General features: G+C 41.1%; 1 protein-coding gene across 1 annotated transcript in view; it reads right to left on the reverse strand.

The window, feature by feature from the left end:
- Window positions 1-18,979, reverse strand: part of LOC103186166 (protein tyrosine phosphatase non-receptor type 14) — a 117,149-nt gene that overhangs the window by 54,913 nt on the left and 43,257 nt on the right. The window contains exon 3 of the mRNA XM_007905028.2: window positions 9,162-9,331. Coding sequence (XP_007903219.1) covers window positions 9,162-9,331 — 170 coding nt within the window. The remainder of the gene's footprint in view (window positions 1-9,161; window positions 9,332-18,979) is intronic.

Below are 18,979 nucleotides of genomic sequence, written 5' to 3' on the forward strand. Positions count from 1 at the left end.
GAACTCAATTGCAATTCTAGTCACCGTCAGCATATGGCTTACATTTTCTCCAGTCAGAACAGATATTTTACTACTGCATTAAATATTGTAAGAGCTTGCACTGAAAAATTAGAGGCATTTGTAAGAGCTTCCACCAAAAAGGAAATCTTGTGTTTAATTTCCAAATTAATTTAGAGTTCTTTGAGATCGGAAGCTTCCTAGAATTACAAGGCACAAAACATTAGCAAATAAATAATAATACTTGCATTTGATATAGTGCTTTACACATCTTCGAGATGTCTTAAAGCACTCCACAGAATATACTGTAAAGTAAATTGACTGTGTATTTTGTGGGTGAAACGTAATATAGCAACTGACTAGGGTACATATAAGCAGCATCCAATATTATTGACAACAATAATTTACAAGATTGTAGATTTACAAGAGGAGTGCTCAAAATGTTCACCTATATTAAGGCGTTTAGCCTCGAGCAGTCGTTGGCCCATACCAATTTGTCTGGAGGGAATTAAATTTGCAACCAGTTAATTTCATATTCAACTGGAACGGCTTGTGCATTTTATGGGCAAACATGGCAGCCAATTTGAGCACATCATTGTATCACCAACAGCTACAGAGTGAATAACCAATGTGATTTGGAAGATTGTTGGCTGTTTCTAGATGCAGTTTGTAGCCTTGGTTGTAAACCTGATAGCAAAGTAACTGAACAGCAGTGGATCCGATCAGTGGAAGTGACTGGCTAGCCTTCGAGAGCAATGGTTTAAACAACAAGAACTGCAAATTACATTTGTATAGCGCCTTTCATGTCAGGAGGACGTCCCAAGGCCCTCGACAGTCAGAAATCCACACCCGAGCTGGTGGTTGAGATCAGGAGCTGCGGAGGGTGGGGAGGGTAGGGGTAGGAGGGTGACCGAAGGGCACGGTCGAAGAGGAGGGTCTTGAAGGAGGTAATGGAGAAGGCGCGGCGGAGGGAATGGAGTTCCAAGTAGTTCTTTAACTTCAGAAATAATTGTAATACTATTCGTCCACAGGCTGTTGAAAAGCAATCCATTTTTTCCAGTCTCTCTAACCAAATGTCACTTCTGCAGTTGGCCAATTTTCCACCACTTTCAGTGTGGAATCAATTTACTTTACACATGTGTGTTATTAGTCCTGAGGTCTGAGCGATCTCACATTTTGGTCACAGGGTTTTTATTGTCACTCATCTGTGGGGGGGGGTGGAAGGAGACCTCTTTGGTGCATTGACAGGGGAGTGAAACTAATTGGTGGGGGTGGAGCTGCATTTATGTGAAAGTAAGATTTTAAACATAATCACATCATTTGTCCTTGCCAAAAAGTTGCCAGCTGGAGAACAGCTATTTTTAAGATCCTATAAGTTTTGTTTTGAAAAAAGTCAGCAAAACCTCATCAAAATAAAATTACTGTAAGGGAGCATAAATTTTTGATTTTCCAGCTTTGCTTAAGTCAGAAGCAAAGCAAGTAAAAAATACTTTAGACCCAAAGAAATTTACAAAAAGAAGACGGCCATTTGGCCCATCGTATCTGTTCTGACTGTTGGGAACAATCCGTTGAGTCCCATCTCCCTTTCCCTATACCCATACAGCTGACACCTTTTTAGGTACTGTATTACTTAGTTCTCTAGTTTAGATGCAGGTTTGTGTCCTCAATAGAAATAGCTGTAAATATGCATTGATAATTCAATATTAGCGTTAAAGCAACATTTTTCTCTTACAAAGTATGAATTCAAAATTGTTCAACACCTCAAATGTATACCCCTTAGCTCTGACTCCTCAAAAGCCATCCCGGGGCTCACTAACATAAGGTTGTTTGTACACAATGTAGAATTAGTCTGAAACAAGTCAACATGTGGCACAGGGTGATGAGATGCAGTTCATCTCGGACGGATCTCAGTATGTGAGGGTTTGACAGACAAATTGGTTCTGAAGCTCTATTGTTGCCATTCCGACACCACCGCTGGGAGTTGTGCAACAATTGTAGGTCGGAGAGGAGGGAGGTGCCATGGTATGAAGGGATTTGTATAAAGTGAAAGGGGTGTGGACCAACCATTGTGCATATACGCAGCAGTCTGGCACAGTGCCCGATCAAGCAGCGGGTTCCTGCGGTAAAAGTGTTTGGATTCCAATTCATTAGGTCACCGGCGTCATTTCTTGTGCAACACTTTGCAAGTGACCTACGACCCAGAGGTCAGCATTTTCGAAAATAATAGTCCAGGAACAAGCCGGGCACTTGGGAATCAATGTGTCCATGCGCAGTGAAACTGACTATAATGGTAATAATAACAATCCTTGCATTTGATATAGCGCCTTATCATTCCTTCGAGACGTCTCAAAGCGCTTCACAGAATATAATGTCAAGTGAATTGACTGTATTTGTAGGTGAAACGCAGCAGCCAATTGTGCACAGCAGCGTCCCACAAACAGCAGTGGATTGAGTGACATTTTTTTTGAGGATTACCCCAGGAAAAGCAATCCTCCAATTGCCTAACAACCGGGCTCCTACTTCCATCAAGGTAAACAGAGGTGTGTGGAGTAAGGAAACTTGCCTAAAGTTTCACTCTGCCGGGAATCGAACTCAGGTCCTCTCGCTTGCTACGGGACAGACTATCGCACTCAGACATTTCTTAAGCAAACAGAAAGTGTGTACAAAAACACAGAGACTACTAAATTCCAATTGTTTGAATCATAAAATACAGAGAAAAAAGCCTTTCAGCCCATTGACTCCACTCGTGTACAATTTGCTCTGATGGCCTTTTCAATTCTTATTTATTTATCTCCCAAGGGAGGCAAGGGACTTTGAAGAGAAATCTGATATTTTGCCTCAATCCAAAAGGTAACTGAGCAAAATCAGATGATCAATCTAACACTGCAAACGACATTACTCAACCATGATGAAGCTCCACGGGGGACACTCCTACCCCCTAATATGGAATCATAGCACATAGAGTATTCGATTATCTACCTCTATAGCCCTCAATTTTGTTTGGCACACAGTAAGTTGAGATTGTGCAGCAGCTGCTGAAGCTCCGGATTTCCAACTGGTCAAACCACTGCTCAATGGGTAGGCGTCTGCGTTTGAGCTGTGAGCCTGTGGATAGTGCCAATGCTCTGATGCACTGGATACTGCTAACCCAAGAACCTCGCAAGGCGTTTCTGGCACCTGCTATCCACCTGGTGAGGGCTCAAGCCAACCTTGTTGAATTCCGATTGACCAATGCAGACTATTCTTTTCACGATGGGGGTGAGTGGGTTGGAAGGTAAGGTAAGCAGAATCACCTTAGGGTTGAGCTAGTTCTAAGGCAATGTCCCTGCCTGCAACAGAATATTGGAATTAAATCAATCTTTGTGACAGTCTTGGTCGTCTGGTAACAAACCAATCAGCCAGGCTCTTCGGAAATACTTGGAGGGGCAAACCAGTCACTGGAGGGCAGGCATTCTTCCCACCCTGCAAGTCAAAGCCCTAACTGGCAGTGATCCTAACTGGACAAGCAGCAGAAAGCTTGTCAGATAGGGTTGTGAAATGCAAAGCTATGAGGTCTTAACTGGTTAAACTCAATCAGTTCCCAACTTACAGTCTGGGGTCCCAAAGTCTCAGTTTTTGCCAGCCTGTGCCTAATTGGACTCCTTGTGCAATACTGTAGCTCAGTGGTTAGAGCATGCGTCTCGCAAGCGAGAGACTTGGGTTCGACTCCTGGGAGGGCGAAATGTTGGGCAAGTTTCCTTACTCCAAACACCTCTGTTTACCTACCAGTGAGTAAGTAGTTAATCGATTGACGGATTGCTTTTCTGAGGGTAATAATTGCTTTAAACAAATGATAAATGGGTCCTCAACCTGTTTGTGGGGACGCTGCTGTTCGCAATTGGCTGCTGCGTTTCCCCCACAAAATATGCAGTTAATTCACTTTACAGTCTATTCCGTGAAGTGCTTTGAGACATCTCGAAGACATGGAAAGGCACTATGTGAAATGCAAGGATTATTATTATTATTATGAATACTTCCTGGAATTAGGTAAACAGGGTGTGTCCCTGTGGGGAAAGAGTGCATATTCGATTCCAGACAATATGTAGAACCATCAGTCTGGTTTAAATACTCTGACACATGCAGAAACCCATCTACATGCTTAAGATACCCGCTAACCAAAATAACAGCATCAATTACATTCACAGACAGATAGTCATCCAGCTCTTTTTTTAAAATTCCATCCAAAATACAATTACACCGCTTTTAGATTTTTTTTACTAACTGTCTAATGATTGGATTTGACACAAGAAAACATTACAAGATGTCGCTCTCTTCATATTTGCATACCATTTTAAGGGTCGTGCCATTAGGTGATATAACTTTACTAATAAATCTAGTGATGGTATAAGCAAATGTGATAGTCATTTTGCGCACAGTCATTAAGCGAATGGCCAATAGGGATTGTTGGCCTGAACGCCAGGAGCTGGTTCCAAGGCGATATGCCTGCAACAAAATATTGGAACCAAGTCAATCTTTTCTTGTGAATAGAGTTAAGCAGTTTTTAATGTCCACCTGAGGATCAAAGCCGATGATACCTTGGTTTAACGGCACCTTTGACAATACAGACCCCCGGCCTCCACAAACCCCAGTGTTGGCGTTGATCGCAAACTGAAGCCAGACATGAGACAAAGTTAAAAGCTGAATTTCAGGCACTCCTCAGTAGCAAGCTCCTTCTATACATTTTACATAAAACAGTCTGTTTAATTCACGGACAGGTAACAGATGAGCATAATGGGTCTGGATTTGCCGTGAGTTAGTAAACCGCAGACATGATTTGACATCTGATGTGGATTTATAGTCATTACGAGGCAAGTGATTTGACTCATAGAAACCTAAACATTGTGGTGTCGTTTGCCTGCACAACAACATTGTGGAGTAAAATCAGTTTTCTTCAATGAAAAACGTTAACTTTTTGACACAAGAGACAATGACGACCCTGAGGCTCTTTCATCAGAGAAAAGCTTTCAGAAATGGTTCCCCCCACTACTCACCCACCCACATGAAAACTGGTGAAGAAGTGGACATGAATTCATCTCAGCTGGGAAGGTAAAGACACTCGGCCCTTTTTTCTCCAGTTTGCAATGACCACTGCATTTACAGGGGGGATTGGTAGAGTCTGGGGAACACCTCTTTTGCAGTGGCTGAGCCTGGGATTTTTCATATGCTTAATGGGAGCTTGTTCAGGCTGTGGTACTATAAACCTGTTATAATCTTTAACTTGTTGTGAGGATTAATTCCTTACATCAATAGGGTAATTAACAAGAACCTTTCCCTTACTTGGGACAAACATTACAAGGTGAATGGTATGATAAGAACCATTTATGATTTTTTTTATTGAATAACCATCAACTTCTACACACATGTCCATTAGAAATTCCAAGCCATCTGTCCTGGGCACTTTGACTTACAGATCAGTTTTTTTTAAAAATAGCTGATTGGAAAAAAATACAAAAGCCATTTTTGACACAACTATAAATTTTAACTGATAAAACGCTAATAAAAAAGAGTTTAAATCTTTCAACAGGTATGTAATGATTAAGATTCCTTCAGAAAGTTAAGATATTTAGGATTTTTATAAGTGCCCCAGCAAGACAATAGAATGGGAACAACTAGTTGCATAATTAATACACAAGCACTTATTTCTAGCAGGATTCAATATGCAAAGCTAGAGATGTGCGGGATATGAAGCATCATGTGGAAAAATATATGATTAGAACCCATATTTTTCCCTCCATCATTTCTCTGCAGGAGCTGATGGCAAGCAAGCAGCCAGGTGGCTAGACAGGGGAATGGTTCAGACTAGTGCTACTGAACCATAGATTTGCATGTGGCTCAGTCACCTCGGGTTCAGCAGAAAGCATGTCTCAGATAATTCCCACTAAAAAGTTCTCTTGCCAGCCTTTTTTGAATGTTCAATTGAAATAGTCGTCTAAAATAATACTTGTCTGAGTAAGGGCAATTGCACCGAAACTCTTTCCACGGTTCAGATCGACGCACATCTTTGAATCGACATTTTCTGCAACTGAATTCTGCAATTCACTTTCAAAGGAGAATCTCTCTTGACAAACGAAGGTTTGATGGCAGAACTGAGTTGTGTGTTTACGCAATCATTTTCATCAAATTTTCAGAAATTGGTTGAGTAAAACTGTCAAATCTCACACTGACATGTTTTGCTCTCATACTGCTACTATTTGCTTATGTTTGAGTTTTGCTGCTGTCTATGCAGTATTCTAGGTGTTGCATTTGCTGAAAAAGAGTATGACATATGAGTATGGCTTATAAATAAATCTTTCGGAGAAAATTCGTGACTGTTTTCCTTTTTGAGTCCGCTGTGGCTCTCACTGTTCTTCATGAGCCACACATAAGCATCAGCCTAAATCTGGGTTCAACAACACTGATCCACAATAGTAGTAGTTTTCTGGCCCCTTCCTCAGAAGTGTGATCTGCCACAGCAAAAAACTCAACTTACCTGGCTATTTCAGGCCTGCTAAGTCTCTATTCCTAAATAACGTTAAGAGAGACACCGTTGAAACATCATTAACTGATTTGCAACTAGATTCTTGCATTCTCTTACTCTACTGCCTCCGAAAATCCTCTCCCACGTTCATCTCTGACATCGCCACTCGCTTCGCTTCCCTCTGCTCCGACAGCCTCATCATCCTCGGCGACTTCAACCTCCGCTTCAGCCCCTCCTGTTCCATCTCCTCAAGACTTCTCTCTCCTCTCTCAACCCCTCCCTCCACATCCACTCTGCTACCCACACCCACGGTCACCCGCTCGACCTGGTGATCACCTGGGGCCTCAACATCTCGGATGTCACCATCACTGACAATGCCATCTCTGATCACCATTTCATCTCCCTCAATCCCTCTCCCCGCTGCCTCCCAATCTACCATCATCTTCTTCCACCTGTGGAAGAAGATCTCCCCACAATCCCTCTCTGCTGTCCTGGAGTCCTCTGATCTCCTCCCCCTGTGGCCCAACTCTCGCAACAACCCACTCGCTGCACTCACTCACTCTTCTCCACAGCACCCTCTCCACCACACTCGACGTCCTTGCCCCCCTCTCACCTCCCGAACTGCCTCCTATTCCCGATCCTCACCCTGGTTCACCAGCCACCTCCGCTTGCTTAAGGGCCAGGTGTGGCTGCCGAACACACTTGGCTCAAATCTGGCCTAACGGTCCACCGCCACATCTGGCTGGACCTCATCAAGACCTACCGCTCCGCTCTCGCCTCAGCCAAATCATCTTTCTATTCCAGGTTAATCCTGGAGGTGAAAGGCAATTCCCAGGCTCCTGTTCTCCACCACTAACTTCATCCAAAACTCTGCAGCTCGTGTACTCTCACGCACCAGGCTCCGTGACCCCATCACTCCCACCCTCACCCAACTCCACTGGCTCCTCATCCCTCAGAGGATCGAGTTCAAGAGTCGGGAAGCACTCTACAGGCTGGCACTCCAATGCAGTGCTCAGAGTGTGTTGCATTATTTGAGGTGCCATCCTTTGGATGAGAAGTTAAGCCAAGGTCCCATCAGTTTAAAGAACTTTTCAAAAAGAAACCTTCTCTCGGGGTCCTGGCCATCAATCCGCCAAATAAAATTTGTTACTCATTTTATGGCCATTTGTGGGACACTGCAGCATGCAAATTGTCTGCTTCATCTGCCTACAAAATAAACAGTCACTCCAATTTGAGATGTCCTCCCAAAGTGACATACAAGGACTATTTATTTGTGTGAATATATACATTTTGTCATGATTGGGAAGATGCGAGTTTCAATGCACTTGCAAGTGATGGCCACATTTTGTAAGGAAAATATTGCAAAGAGGGTCAGCGAAATGTATTACCTTATGTGCAGCAGGAATCCATCCCATATAATGAACCATATAAAAAGTAGAGGGTATTTTTGGGGAGCATGGGGGCTGGGGGGATTTAAATGTTTCTCTATATGACCCTGAAATGAGGATGCTTTTTTTTTAAGAAAGAAACAAGAAGCAGCATTACTCGAAGATGGAATGGAGGTTACGAGGTATACCATGGTGCAATAAGAGTGGACATCCTACAAACAATGGAGTTGATGGAAAATATATCAAACTCTGAATCTCAGGCTGCTGTCGAATTCATAATCAATTCAATCTCTTTGATGGCCCATTAGAGGCCCTGCAGCCAAACTATTCCATCAAAGTGGAGAACATTCCTCTCAAGCCAACACTTTTGATCAGTCATGCAGAACTGCACCGTGAGTCTGAAGTGTTACCCAAGGCTAGGTAACTGAAATTATATACCACAGCCATTATTTTAGACCTTTAGGTAAGCTCCCTCTCGTTACAAAGTGCATTTAAGACATTAAAAGAAATCTACACAACAGGTGCCATAGCCATTGTGTGTGAAGGCAGTCAGGGCTGACGAATAAGCCTAAGCAGCATGTGTTGAATTTATACTGGACAGTCTAGCGGTGAAGCAGCTTCCAGACTAAGACTGTAAAAATTCTGCCAATATTCTGGATGATCTTAAATTTTAAGACCTGGGCCTTAAGGCTAAGATGATGAAAAATATGGGATTTCGGTAACTTTAATAAGACTATGAATCAATCAGCCAAGGTCGACCGACAGCGCTCTGCTCACGTGTACAAATGTCTAACTCACAGAGCTCCGCTTTACTTGCTCTGGTCCCAGAGTGAGAGTGATGCAGAGCAGACAGCAAGATTCCAGCCTGCCAGCTAACAACACTCCACTACAAAATTCCCATCAAAAAATTGATGCCAATAAAATAATAAATATTAAATTGCTTAGAACAAAAACACATACCTAACCGAGTAGAGCGGTTAAAAAACTACTGACTGTATCCAAGTAACACATTTGTAAAAAATGTTCCAAGGTTAATAAATAGTGATGTTGTGCCTCAAAACACATCATCGTGCTTCAAATCCCATTGCTGCATTTGTACATTTTGAAGTACTCTGATTTTAAATTGGACAATTCAATTTCGGGATTTTGAAATTTTAAGTGAGAAAATGTCAGGGTCCTTAACCCAATTGCGTTATAAGCTGTATACAAACCAATGAGTTCTACTGTCTTAGAATGTAATTTACTAGATGAAAGAAATGTCTGGGTTCATTTTTCGGTACCTTGTGACCTCTTGCTGGAGTCTCGAAACAGTGGGGACGTAGAACATCACTCCAAAGAAGAGGAGAGGCTCATTGGCGAATTTGTCCAGTTGTTTCTTCAGAGCCTTTTCCAGCTCTACCCATCGTCCCTGTTGATTCTTACTCAGGAACCAAAGGCCAAAATAATGTGTCTGGAGGGAGAAACAGTGGTTATTAGATGGATTGCAGACATTCCTATACTTCGGATTGTCATTGCACAAGAAACTAAAACCGAAACTAGAAAGCAGCCAACAACCATCCTACCCACTTTGTTTACCAAGAAAAAAGGATTTACACTGCAACTAACCATTAAGGAAGTTAGTTCTTCACTTGATAACATCAAGATAACCAAACCTATGAAACAGACTAGTATCTTCTCACCATTTTTAAAGTACAAGCTGGTTTACTTAAACATACAAGTTTTGTGCATGTTATTTCACAAATCTGTTAATATTTAGCTTATTTTCAAGGTGAACTAAACAAAGATTCTCCTTTGGAATTGTAGTATTAGTGAGTACCTAATACTTTTTCTCTATCTATTATAATAATCCTTGCATTTGATACAGCACATTATTACATTAACATGTCTTCAATTCAGAGTTTTCTATAATGTGCAAATGTATTTGTAGGTGAACACAGCAGCCACTTTGTGCACAGCAATGTCCCGAAAACAGCCACGCAGTAAATGACCAGTTTTGTTTCAATTTAATTGAAGGACAGCACCTCTGATAATGCAACACATCCCCAGCGCTGCATTGAAGTGTCAGCTCGACTGTGAGCTCACAGTTCCAACATGGTGCCCACAAACCTCTGGTTCAAAAGGGTTACCAACTGAGCCAGAGTGACACATCCAAATCATCAAAATATCGTGTCAAAATGGCAAATTGCCAGATTTCATAATCTCTCTTGGAAGAAACAATCTACTGAAGGTGAGCTAATCTTTAAAATGTCAGTATTGCATTGACGGTTAAGTCGCAAATGACCTCTTAGCTAAACATTCATCTACTCTTTAGACGTAAAAGCAAAATATTCAGATTTCAATTTATAAGAGACATTGTGCAAGATTTTACCACTGCAGTAAACAGACGATATCAGTACATTGTATGACCACTGACTTACATAATAAGGCAGTCAGGGCAAATGTCTTGTATATAAACAAGAAACAAAGATAGGAAATGACCTCAATGAAAGACAACAATAATTTAAAAATGGGGCCATTACATTTTTAGTTTGTTATAGTTTCCAACATGTAGACCAAATGGCCCCATTCAGACAATCTCCTCTTATCTCATTTATCAATGTTACTGAGGCTTGAAGATCTGGATGAGATTCAACATGAAGACACACACGCGCACACGCACAGCCTGACACACACACACGCACATCCCGGATGAAATTATTTTGCTGTCCACATCCAGGCGTCAATCTCTTTTTAAAAAAAATAAAAGCCTAAAGATTGCAGTAAAGGTAACTACAGTTCAACAAACCCTCAGGAGATCACCAAGCTCTCAATTAACTACACCAAGCAGTGTGTGTGTTCATTATCAGTGCACGTTCACATTCACAGACAACTTAAAGCACCAAACTGAAAGCTAATCACCTAAAAAGCTAATACTTTGATAAGACTCCATACCATCACCAATTTTCCAGAGGCTGGCAAAAAATAATGCTGTAGTAGAAAAATAAAGACCATCCATTTTAATCATCGCTGCTGGTATAATCAGGATTGCACATGTGTGCAATTTAAGCAGTTTTNAAAAAAATCTCATTCTGTTCAAAATATCCAAATTTTTGAAAACAACAACAAATTAATTTGTATAGCACCTTCCACATCGGGGGGACAGCCCAAGGTGCTGAACGTAGGGGTAACCAGTATCACAGAACGTAAGGTCACCTTGATCATCTCTCCTGACAGGACATTAACCATTCCTAAGTGAAGCACAAGTTCAAGGTTTTTACTTGGTCCAAAATAAAAGGGACAATCTTTGCGTGCTCGAGCAAGATATCTCCAGCATGGCGTGTAACTCACACAGAGCCCGAGCAGTGGAACTTGCACTGCAGCCCAGATAAAACATCTGTGCAATCAGTCTGCAGCTGAAACTTCGGGGTAAGGTCACTATAACTTTGCAGCAAAACAAATTACACAAAATAAGAATGAAGAAAGAAAAGTGGCTGCATTATTAAAACCGGTTGAGGACAGAAATCTACCTTTTTGAAGCCTGCAGTAATATTCTTTCAACAAGTACACCTGTCCTACCTGCCTGAATTAATGACACGACAATGGTGTCCATTCTGTTTTTCCACAAAAATAAATTCCAGGGAGTTTCCCCGATGTCTCATTTGCTGACACTCACTGTCTGGGACCACAAATGAAACAACGGCCACTTAGGCGAGACATTATAAAAACAGCAGGTTAACAAAGTAGCCAGCATTGATGTTGACCGTGGAGCAGTCTGATGTCTAGACCAGTACCCAATCTCAGGTGGTCATGTGTAATATTACAGACGTCTTCCACTAAATATTAACAGACAAATAATATTTCTATTTGAAAGAGAATGGAGGGGGGGGGAAAGGATCAAACACACACTAAATACTAACATGAGAAATCACATTTTAAACAGAATGAAAGGATTACAAGCGATAGTATCCAGGCCAACCTGCTATGCACAATCGAGCACCTCTGTTCTCAAGGCTGTTTGCTTGTCTAGTTGTTTGGTTGATCTCTCAGCTCCTCAAATCCCACCCCCCCCCCCCCCCACCCTTTAGGGTCATCTACAAACGTAACTACCGTAATCCTTGCATTTGATATAATGCCTTTCACATCAGGAGGACGTCTCAAAGGACTTCACAGAATGTACTGTGAGGGTAATGACTGTGTATATTGGGGGTGAACACGGCAGGCAAATTTGTACCTGCAATGTCCTATGAATAAAATAATCTTTTCATGTGACATAGTCCTGGATCACATCGTTGAGACGTCTCACCGTGCTTTACGGTATATACTGTAAAGTAGATTGACTGTATTTTGTGGGCAAAACACGCAAAGCACAGCAGCAAATTAGCACACGGAAGTGTTCCAGACAGCCATGAAGTGAATCTCCAATTTTATTTGGGGGATTGTTGGCCAGGACACCCGGAGAAACTCCCTTCTGTTTTCGAGCAGTACCTTGGGATCTTTAACTTCCACCTGAACAGGCAGAACGAACCTCGGTTTAACATCTCATCCACAGCACCTCCTTCTCAATATGACCCCTGAGGCACTCTCTTTAATATCACCCACATTACCTCCAATCGTGTAATCTCCCCTTACTTCCTTTTAACATGTTTCTAAACCACATCAAGGTCTTACCTTTGACGCCCAGTAACACAGTTTGTAAGGAGTCTCTTTTGTGCTTCTTTGTCAGAAACCTTTTGAAAGTTTAGCTACATTACATCATATGGCTTCCTCTCACCTACCTACCCCTGTTAAATTGGGCTGTCACCTCTACAAAGAAGTCTTGAAGTTGGCCAAGCAAAATCATTACCTTCTTAAGGCCACTTCAGCAATCATTCATTTATTGGGTTATTGTCAATGGACAGTCATTAAGTGAACCAGGAAACAGCAAATGCCTGGGGGTACACCTCAGTGTTGGGTGGAGGAGGAGTGGGTGAAAAATAAAACAAATGGAATGGAAACCACACGGCCTGCCCGATAGCAACTGTTTCAGACACTCCACATACCTGTAAAATACTGGCTGGCTGCTCCCTGAGGCTTTGGACACTTACTAATGTTATGCATCAGCAGTTGCAGTTTCATAACAAAAATAAAGGGAATTTTATACTGTACTAACTCATGTTTGGTGTAAAAGATGGTGAGATAATGTCACTCCAAAAATATACATCTTCCCCATGTGAACAACAACTCGCATTTATATAGCACCCTCCATGCCGGCCGGTGTCCCAGAGCGCTTAACAATGGTGGAGCCCGATGCCAAGCCGGGGAAGGTGACCATAAGTACTCTGGGAGTCCATGTCAATGTAATGTCCTAGTCAAATTCCAGGATATTCCTGAAGAGAGAAGAGTTTCCTGGCCAAAGTGTCAGGCCAAAGTGACAGTGTCCTGGCCAACAATTGCCCTATTCACTTCACTTCATGGCTTTTTTTGTGTGCAAATTGGTTGTAGCTGTTTTCACTACAAATACACAGTCACTACAGTTGACAGTAAATCCTGTGAAATGCTTGTGGCATTAACATCATGATGTCTCTGGATGCAACAGTGCAATCACATTTATATTTCAGCAATGCTTTGTGCCCATGTGTGGGGGGATTGGGAGGAGAGGGGGTGCTTAGGTAAGTTTAAAGAGATATGATTTGAGGTGGAACTTAGACAGAAAGAGAGGGAGGGAGTTCCAGAGGTTAGGCGTTAGGTGAAGGCTCAGTCACCGAAAGTGACACAGCAAGAGCGCAGCAAGCCTAAGTTAGAGCGGAGGAGTAAGGCAGGAGAAGATTGGAGAGATAGGGAAGCAGCTGGATTTGTAGACAGGGATGAGGACCCTGAATAATAATCTTCCGGTAGACAGGGAGGCAGCAGTGCCTGGCGAGGACTGGGGTGATGGCCGTGTGAAGTGTGGGGGAGAATGTGGGTAACGGAGTTTTGGATTAGTTGCTGCTTGTGAATGGTAGAGCAAATATGCTGACTCACTGGGTGGGTGCAAGTCTATCCATTAGGTTTACCACCCAATGAAGCAATTTGGTTTAAAAAAAATAAAACCCGGGGTATTTAACACCCATTTTAATAGTAACAATAATCCTTGCATTTGATACTATGTCTTTATGCTTCGCAGGGCTTTACTGTAATGTGTAGTGACTGTGTAATTTGTAGGCGAATTGTTAACATAAAGTTGGTCATCGATCAAACCTCAACACGGCAAGCTTCACGTAATAGTGTATAAAGTTCGCCATGTTGAAAACTGATAAATAATGCAATTCCACCATCATTTCTGAAATTGCTAAACAAGTGTGACAGCATTGAGGAGGATGTTATCCAGACAGATTGCTATAGTAACAACATCAGCGGTCGTAAACAGTCACAAATATTGTGCTATCCTCCTCCCTCTCCACAGACCTCTGAAGCATTTAAGGGGAGTAAACCACATTTCAGCAAGCTGGCTTTTGTTTTAACTGCAGAGAATCAAACTCAAGTAATGAAAATCTTTTGGCATGGGTTCAGACAGAGATGGAAAGAATTTTTTTTATGAAATGATTGGTTGCTCGAAAACATTTACGTGGAGATCAGCTTCAGACAGGAATGCAGTGATGTGCTGTGCGTGCCCTGAACAACCTAGTGACAATTGCAGCAGAACGTTCGACAATTAATTAAAGCAGGAGAATGGATACAAGCTGCGACATGCAAGTAAGTCAGGTTCCTCTTTAGAAGTCATAAACAACTTGTCTGAAGCACTGTTAAGTATGCAGGTATAATAATTGTACAATACTAAGCACCGTAGAAGGAGGATTAGGGCCATAATTAGTCACCAGTGTAGCAACATGCTGCACGTTAGGCATTATTGCTTCCATAGCCTCCCAATGTGAACGGTTACATTATCTATGTCTACACGATTCTGATTTAGAATTAGAACTGGATTAACACAGCTCTGCTTGCTCTCCTTCAGGTCCAGCAATGAGTCACCAAATGTTTCCTGTGTGGTCTACTGCGTTTACAACATGCTCATAAAGTTGTTGTACTAAAAATACCAACCGCTATCAAAACCTCACGATTTACTGTGATTGCTTTTGTTTGTCTACCAAGCCACACACAAGATGACGTATTACATCCTGTAAAAGCAGAGCAATTCTGTGCAATGTGCGGCATATTTATCAGGGCTGACGCTCCTGTAGCTTCAGGTTAACCAGAGAGTTTGCTCAGTCTCAAGCAAACTGGCTCCCTGATGCCTTCAGTAACTCGAACAGTCAGATAAGTCATGCTATAGAGCATGAAAAAGGCCTATGGCTGCACCTGCAAAATAAGATAAATCAATTAATGGGCATAACTATATTTTGTGAGGGAGATTAAGGAAAGGAAGCATTTGCTAAATGGTATCATTTTAAAAGAAATAGAAGAGCAAAAAGCCCTCAGGATTAAAATACAGTGCATACATCTTTAAAAGGTAGGAAGGCACGTGGACAAAGTGTCAAAGAAAGCTAATGGGATGGATCGTAGAATATAAAAACAAAGAGATGATGCTTAAAATGTACATGTACAGAGCAAAAAGGTGTGATACCATTACAATATCTAATAAAGAAATGTTTTTTTTTAGATAATAGGGTAGATATCACAACTTTTTTGGTCACCCTGTACAAGTCGTTAGTTAAACCGCAGTTAAATTACCTGTATCCAGTTCTGGCCACCCCATTTCTGAAGGATGTCAGAGCCATAGAGAAAGTGCAGAAGAGCTTTACTGGGATGATACAATGGTTTCATATATGAGCAAATATGAAGGAAATGGTCCTATTTTCAATGGAACAGAGAAGACGGAGGGGAGAGAGGCAATAGTTGCATTTAAAATTATGAGGGGTTTTGATAGTTAATAACTGCGAGGCATCAATTTAAGATAATTAGCAAAGAAAGAGATTAAGTTTTTATTTTACACATAGATAGTTGATAATACGTGGAATGTTCTGCTGGGAGTAATATTATGTATTATATTATTTAATTTATTATTAACTTCAATTATTCTTAATTTGCAGTATATTTTGTGAAGCTCTTTGAGACATCTCAACGACGTGATAAGGCATATTCAGTGGTTAAAGCATTCACCTCGCAAGCGAGAGGACTTGTGTTTGATTCCTGACAGGGCGAAACGTTGGGCAAGTTTCCATTCTCCACACACCTCTGTTTACCCAGCAGTAAGTAGGAACCCAGTTGTTAGTCGATTGTCGGATCACTTTTCTGGGGATAATAATTCCTAAAAAAAATACTGAATTGGTCACTCAATCCATGACTGTTTGTGGGACGCTGCTTTGCGCAATTGGCTGCCTTGTTTCACCCACAAAATACAGGCAATTCACTTTATAGTATGTTCTGTGAAGCGCTTTGAGACGTCTCAAAAATGTGAAAGGACGCTATATCAAATGTAAGGATTATTATTATCAAATGCAAGAATAATGATGATTATTATTATAATGGTCGAGGCAGCACCCATATTAGTTTTCAAAAGGGAACTAAATGGGTAACTAAGAAGTACTGTAATTTTACTGTAAAGGGCAGGTAAATAGAACCGAATGGATTACTCTTTCAAAGACCCAGTGCAGACATGATGGTCTGAATGACCTTATCCTGTGCTATAAATAGAAATCCGCAAACTCATCTCCATTTAGAAAAGATCCCATTTTGTCACCAAAAGAGATTCATAAAGTTCCTGCCATAAATATGCAATTGTTGTTATGATTTCATGCAATATAATACAATACAAAATTACATTTATAAAGCGCCTTTCATATTGGGAGGACGTCCCAAGGCGTTGTACAGTCAGGGATTAGGACCTAAACTGGGGTGGGGCAGGGGGGTTGGAATCAGGGAGGGTGGAGGGCAGGGAAGGTGGAGGGCAGGGAAGGTAGCCGAAGGCACTGGGTCTTGAGGCGTGCCATAAAGGAGGCAAAGGAGGGAGCGAGGTAAAATGGGGCAGGCCGGGCGGGGTACATGGAGCAATCTTTGTGTAAGGATATTTGATTCAATGAATGTTTCTGCTAAAAAAAAACACAGCACTCGATGCCAAGGGGAATTTTTCAAAGTTAATTCCGCATGTTTGAAAAAAATGCATTTACAATGCTTTTGAGAGTATGTATGTTCATCCAACCTGGCCATTCACATCAACAAGGCTATTGTGGTAAACAGGAGGTTCACATCACCAATATTGACATTTAATTCAAGCTGCCTTATTATAACAGAGGGAGTGCAAACTGATTACATTAACTCATTGGTTACTTTTTGACCAATCTTAGAGAATACTTCTCAAGTCTTCCCTCCCCCAACAAAAAACATTCTTTCAACATTAGCATACAAAAAACAAGAACCTGCATATAATAGTTACTGCTTTCAATTTGTCCATTTATGGAAAAGCGCTAATCTGAAATGCAAGGATTATTATTTTACTTTAATAATGCTAAACCTTGAAGCTTTAGGTTTGTTTTATGCCAGTTGCATTAGGCTGACTTGTACTGATCAATTTGGCCAAATCAAACACATCTGTTAAAAATATTCTTTAATCTACGATATCCCAGCACTATTATGTGGAAAGAAAGCCTGGAGACGTAGAGAGGCAGAAAAAAAGGCCATCTTAATTCAATTCGCGAAATACTAGCAAAATATTACAACATGGTGACAGTCAACAGCCTCACTGCACACACGTCATTAGCAGATCGTTACTATTACACTGACGGTGTGAATTCCATGTGTTTAAGTGAGGAAGGCATTGAATATTCACCATTGCTCGCTGCCAATGGAAATATCCTCTGATTAAAAGATAAACATGCAAACAGAACCAGCGGAACAGGATCCATGATCACACCATTTGTAACGAGATTATATTTAGAAACCTATGTTCCAATTCTCCTATAAAGCACTCGCCTCTCAAGTGAGAGGACCTGGGTTTGATTCCCAACAGGGTGAAACGCTGGGAAAGTTTCCTTACTCCACTCGCCTCTGTTTACCAAACAGTAAGTAGGAACCTGGTTGTTAGTCGATTGTCAGATCGCTTTTTCCTTCAATAAATAATCATAATAATAACTTGGTCACTCAATCCACGACTGTTTGTGGGACGCTGCTCTGCGCAATTGGCTGCCGCGTTTCCCGCACAAAATATACAGTCAAATCACTTTACAGTGTATTCTGTGAAGCGCTTTGAGGCGTCTCGAAGACGTGATAAGGCGCTATATCAAATGCAAGGATTATTATTATTATTCCTATATCAATGTCATCAGACTCAATGTTAAGGCAAAGTGGTTCACAAAAACGTGAGAACTTTTCTGTCCTTATGACAACAACAAAATTACATTTATAGAGCACCTTTCACATTGGGAGGACGTCCCAAAGTGCTGAACAGTCAGGTGAGAATACTATTAAAATAAATCCTGCAGATGAAAGTGGTCATTCACTTCATGGCTGTTTGTAGGACAATGATGTGCAGAGCGAAAACCTGATCATGTACATCATTATAGTTAATTTAAAATTTCAGACAACTTGAATTTAAAACACCCTGAAACAATCAAATATTTTTAATCAAACTTATCAGTAAAGCAGTTTTCAGTTGCAATAAATTTTCTACCACAGGTACCAACTGAAAGATGACAACTTTTTTTTATACTCTATTAAATATTCACTGTATGAATTCGCAAAATTGGTAGAAAGGACGTCCCAAAGTGCTGGACAGTCAAGGTAACAAGGTAACATGAAGCAGAAGACAGCAATATAATAGAATTGTTCTATTCTTTTTGTTCATGTACACCAAAGTTTCTCAATGCTTTTCATCAAATAATTCCCACTAATGTAAACATGCTGATGTTGGTAATTCAGTGCGTTATTACTTTACTAAAAGTTTGCTGGTAAGATATTTTAGCACATCTCTTATCAAGTGCTCAAAAATCATGCCTTCAACTCATTTCCGGGGATAATAATCCCTTCAAAAAAAAATAATTTCATCACTCAATCCACAACTGTTTGTGGGGACGCTGCTGTGCGTAATTGGCTGCTGTGTTTCGCCCACAAAATATAGTTAGTTCACTTCACAGTATATTCTGTGAAGCGCTTTGAGACGTCTCAATAA

The sequence above is a fragment of the Callorhinchus milii genome, unplaced genomic scaffold (genome assembly GCF_018977255.1).
Source record: "Callorhinchus milii isolate IMCB2004 unplaced genomic scaffold, IMCB_Cmil_1.0 Scaffold3, whole genome shotgun sequence".
NCBI classification, from domain to species: domain Eukaryota; kingdom Metazoa; phylum Chordata; class Chondrichthyes; order Chimaeriformes; family Callorhinchidae; genus Callorhinchus; species Callorhinchus milii.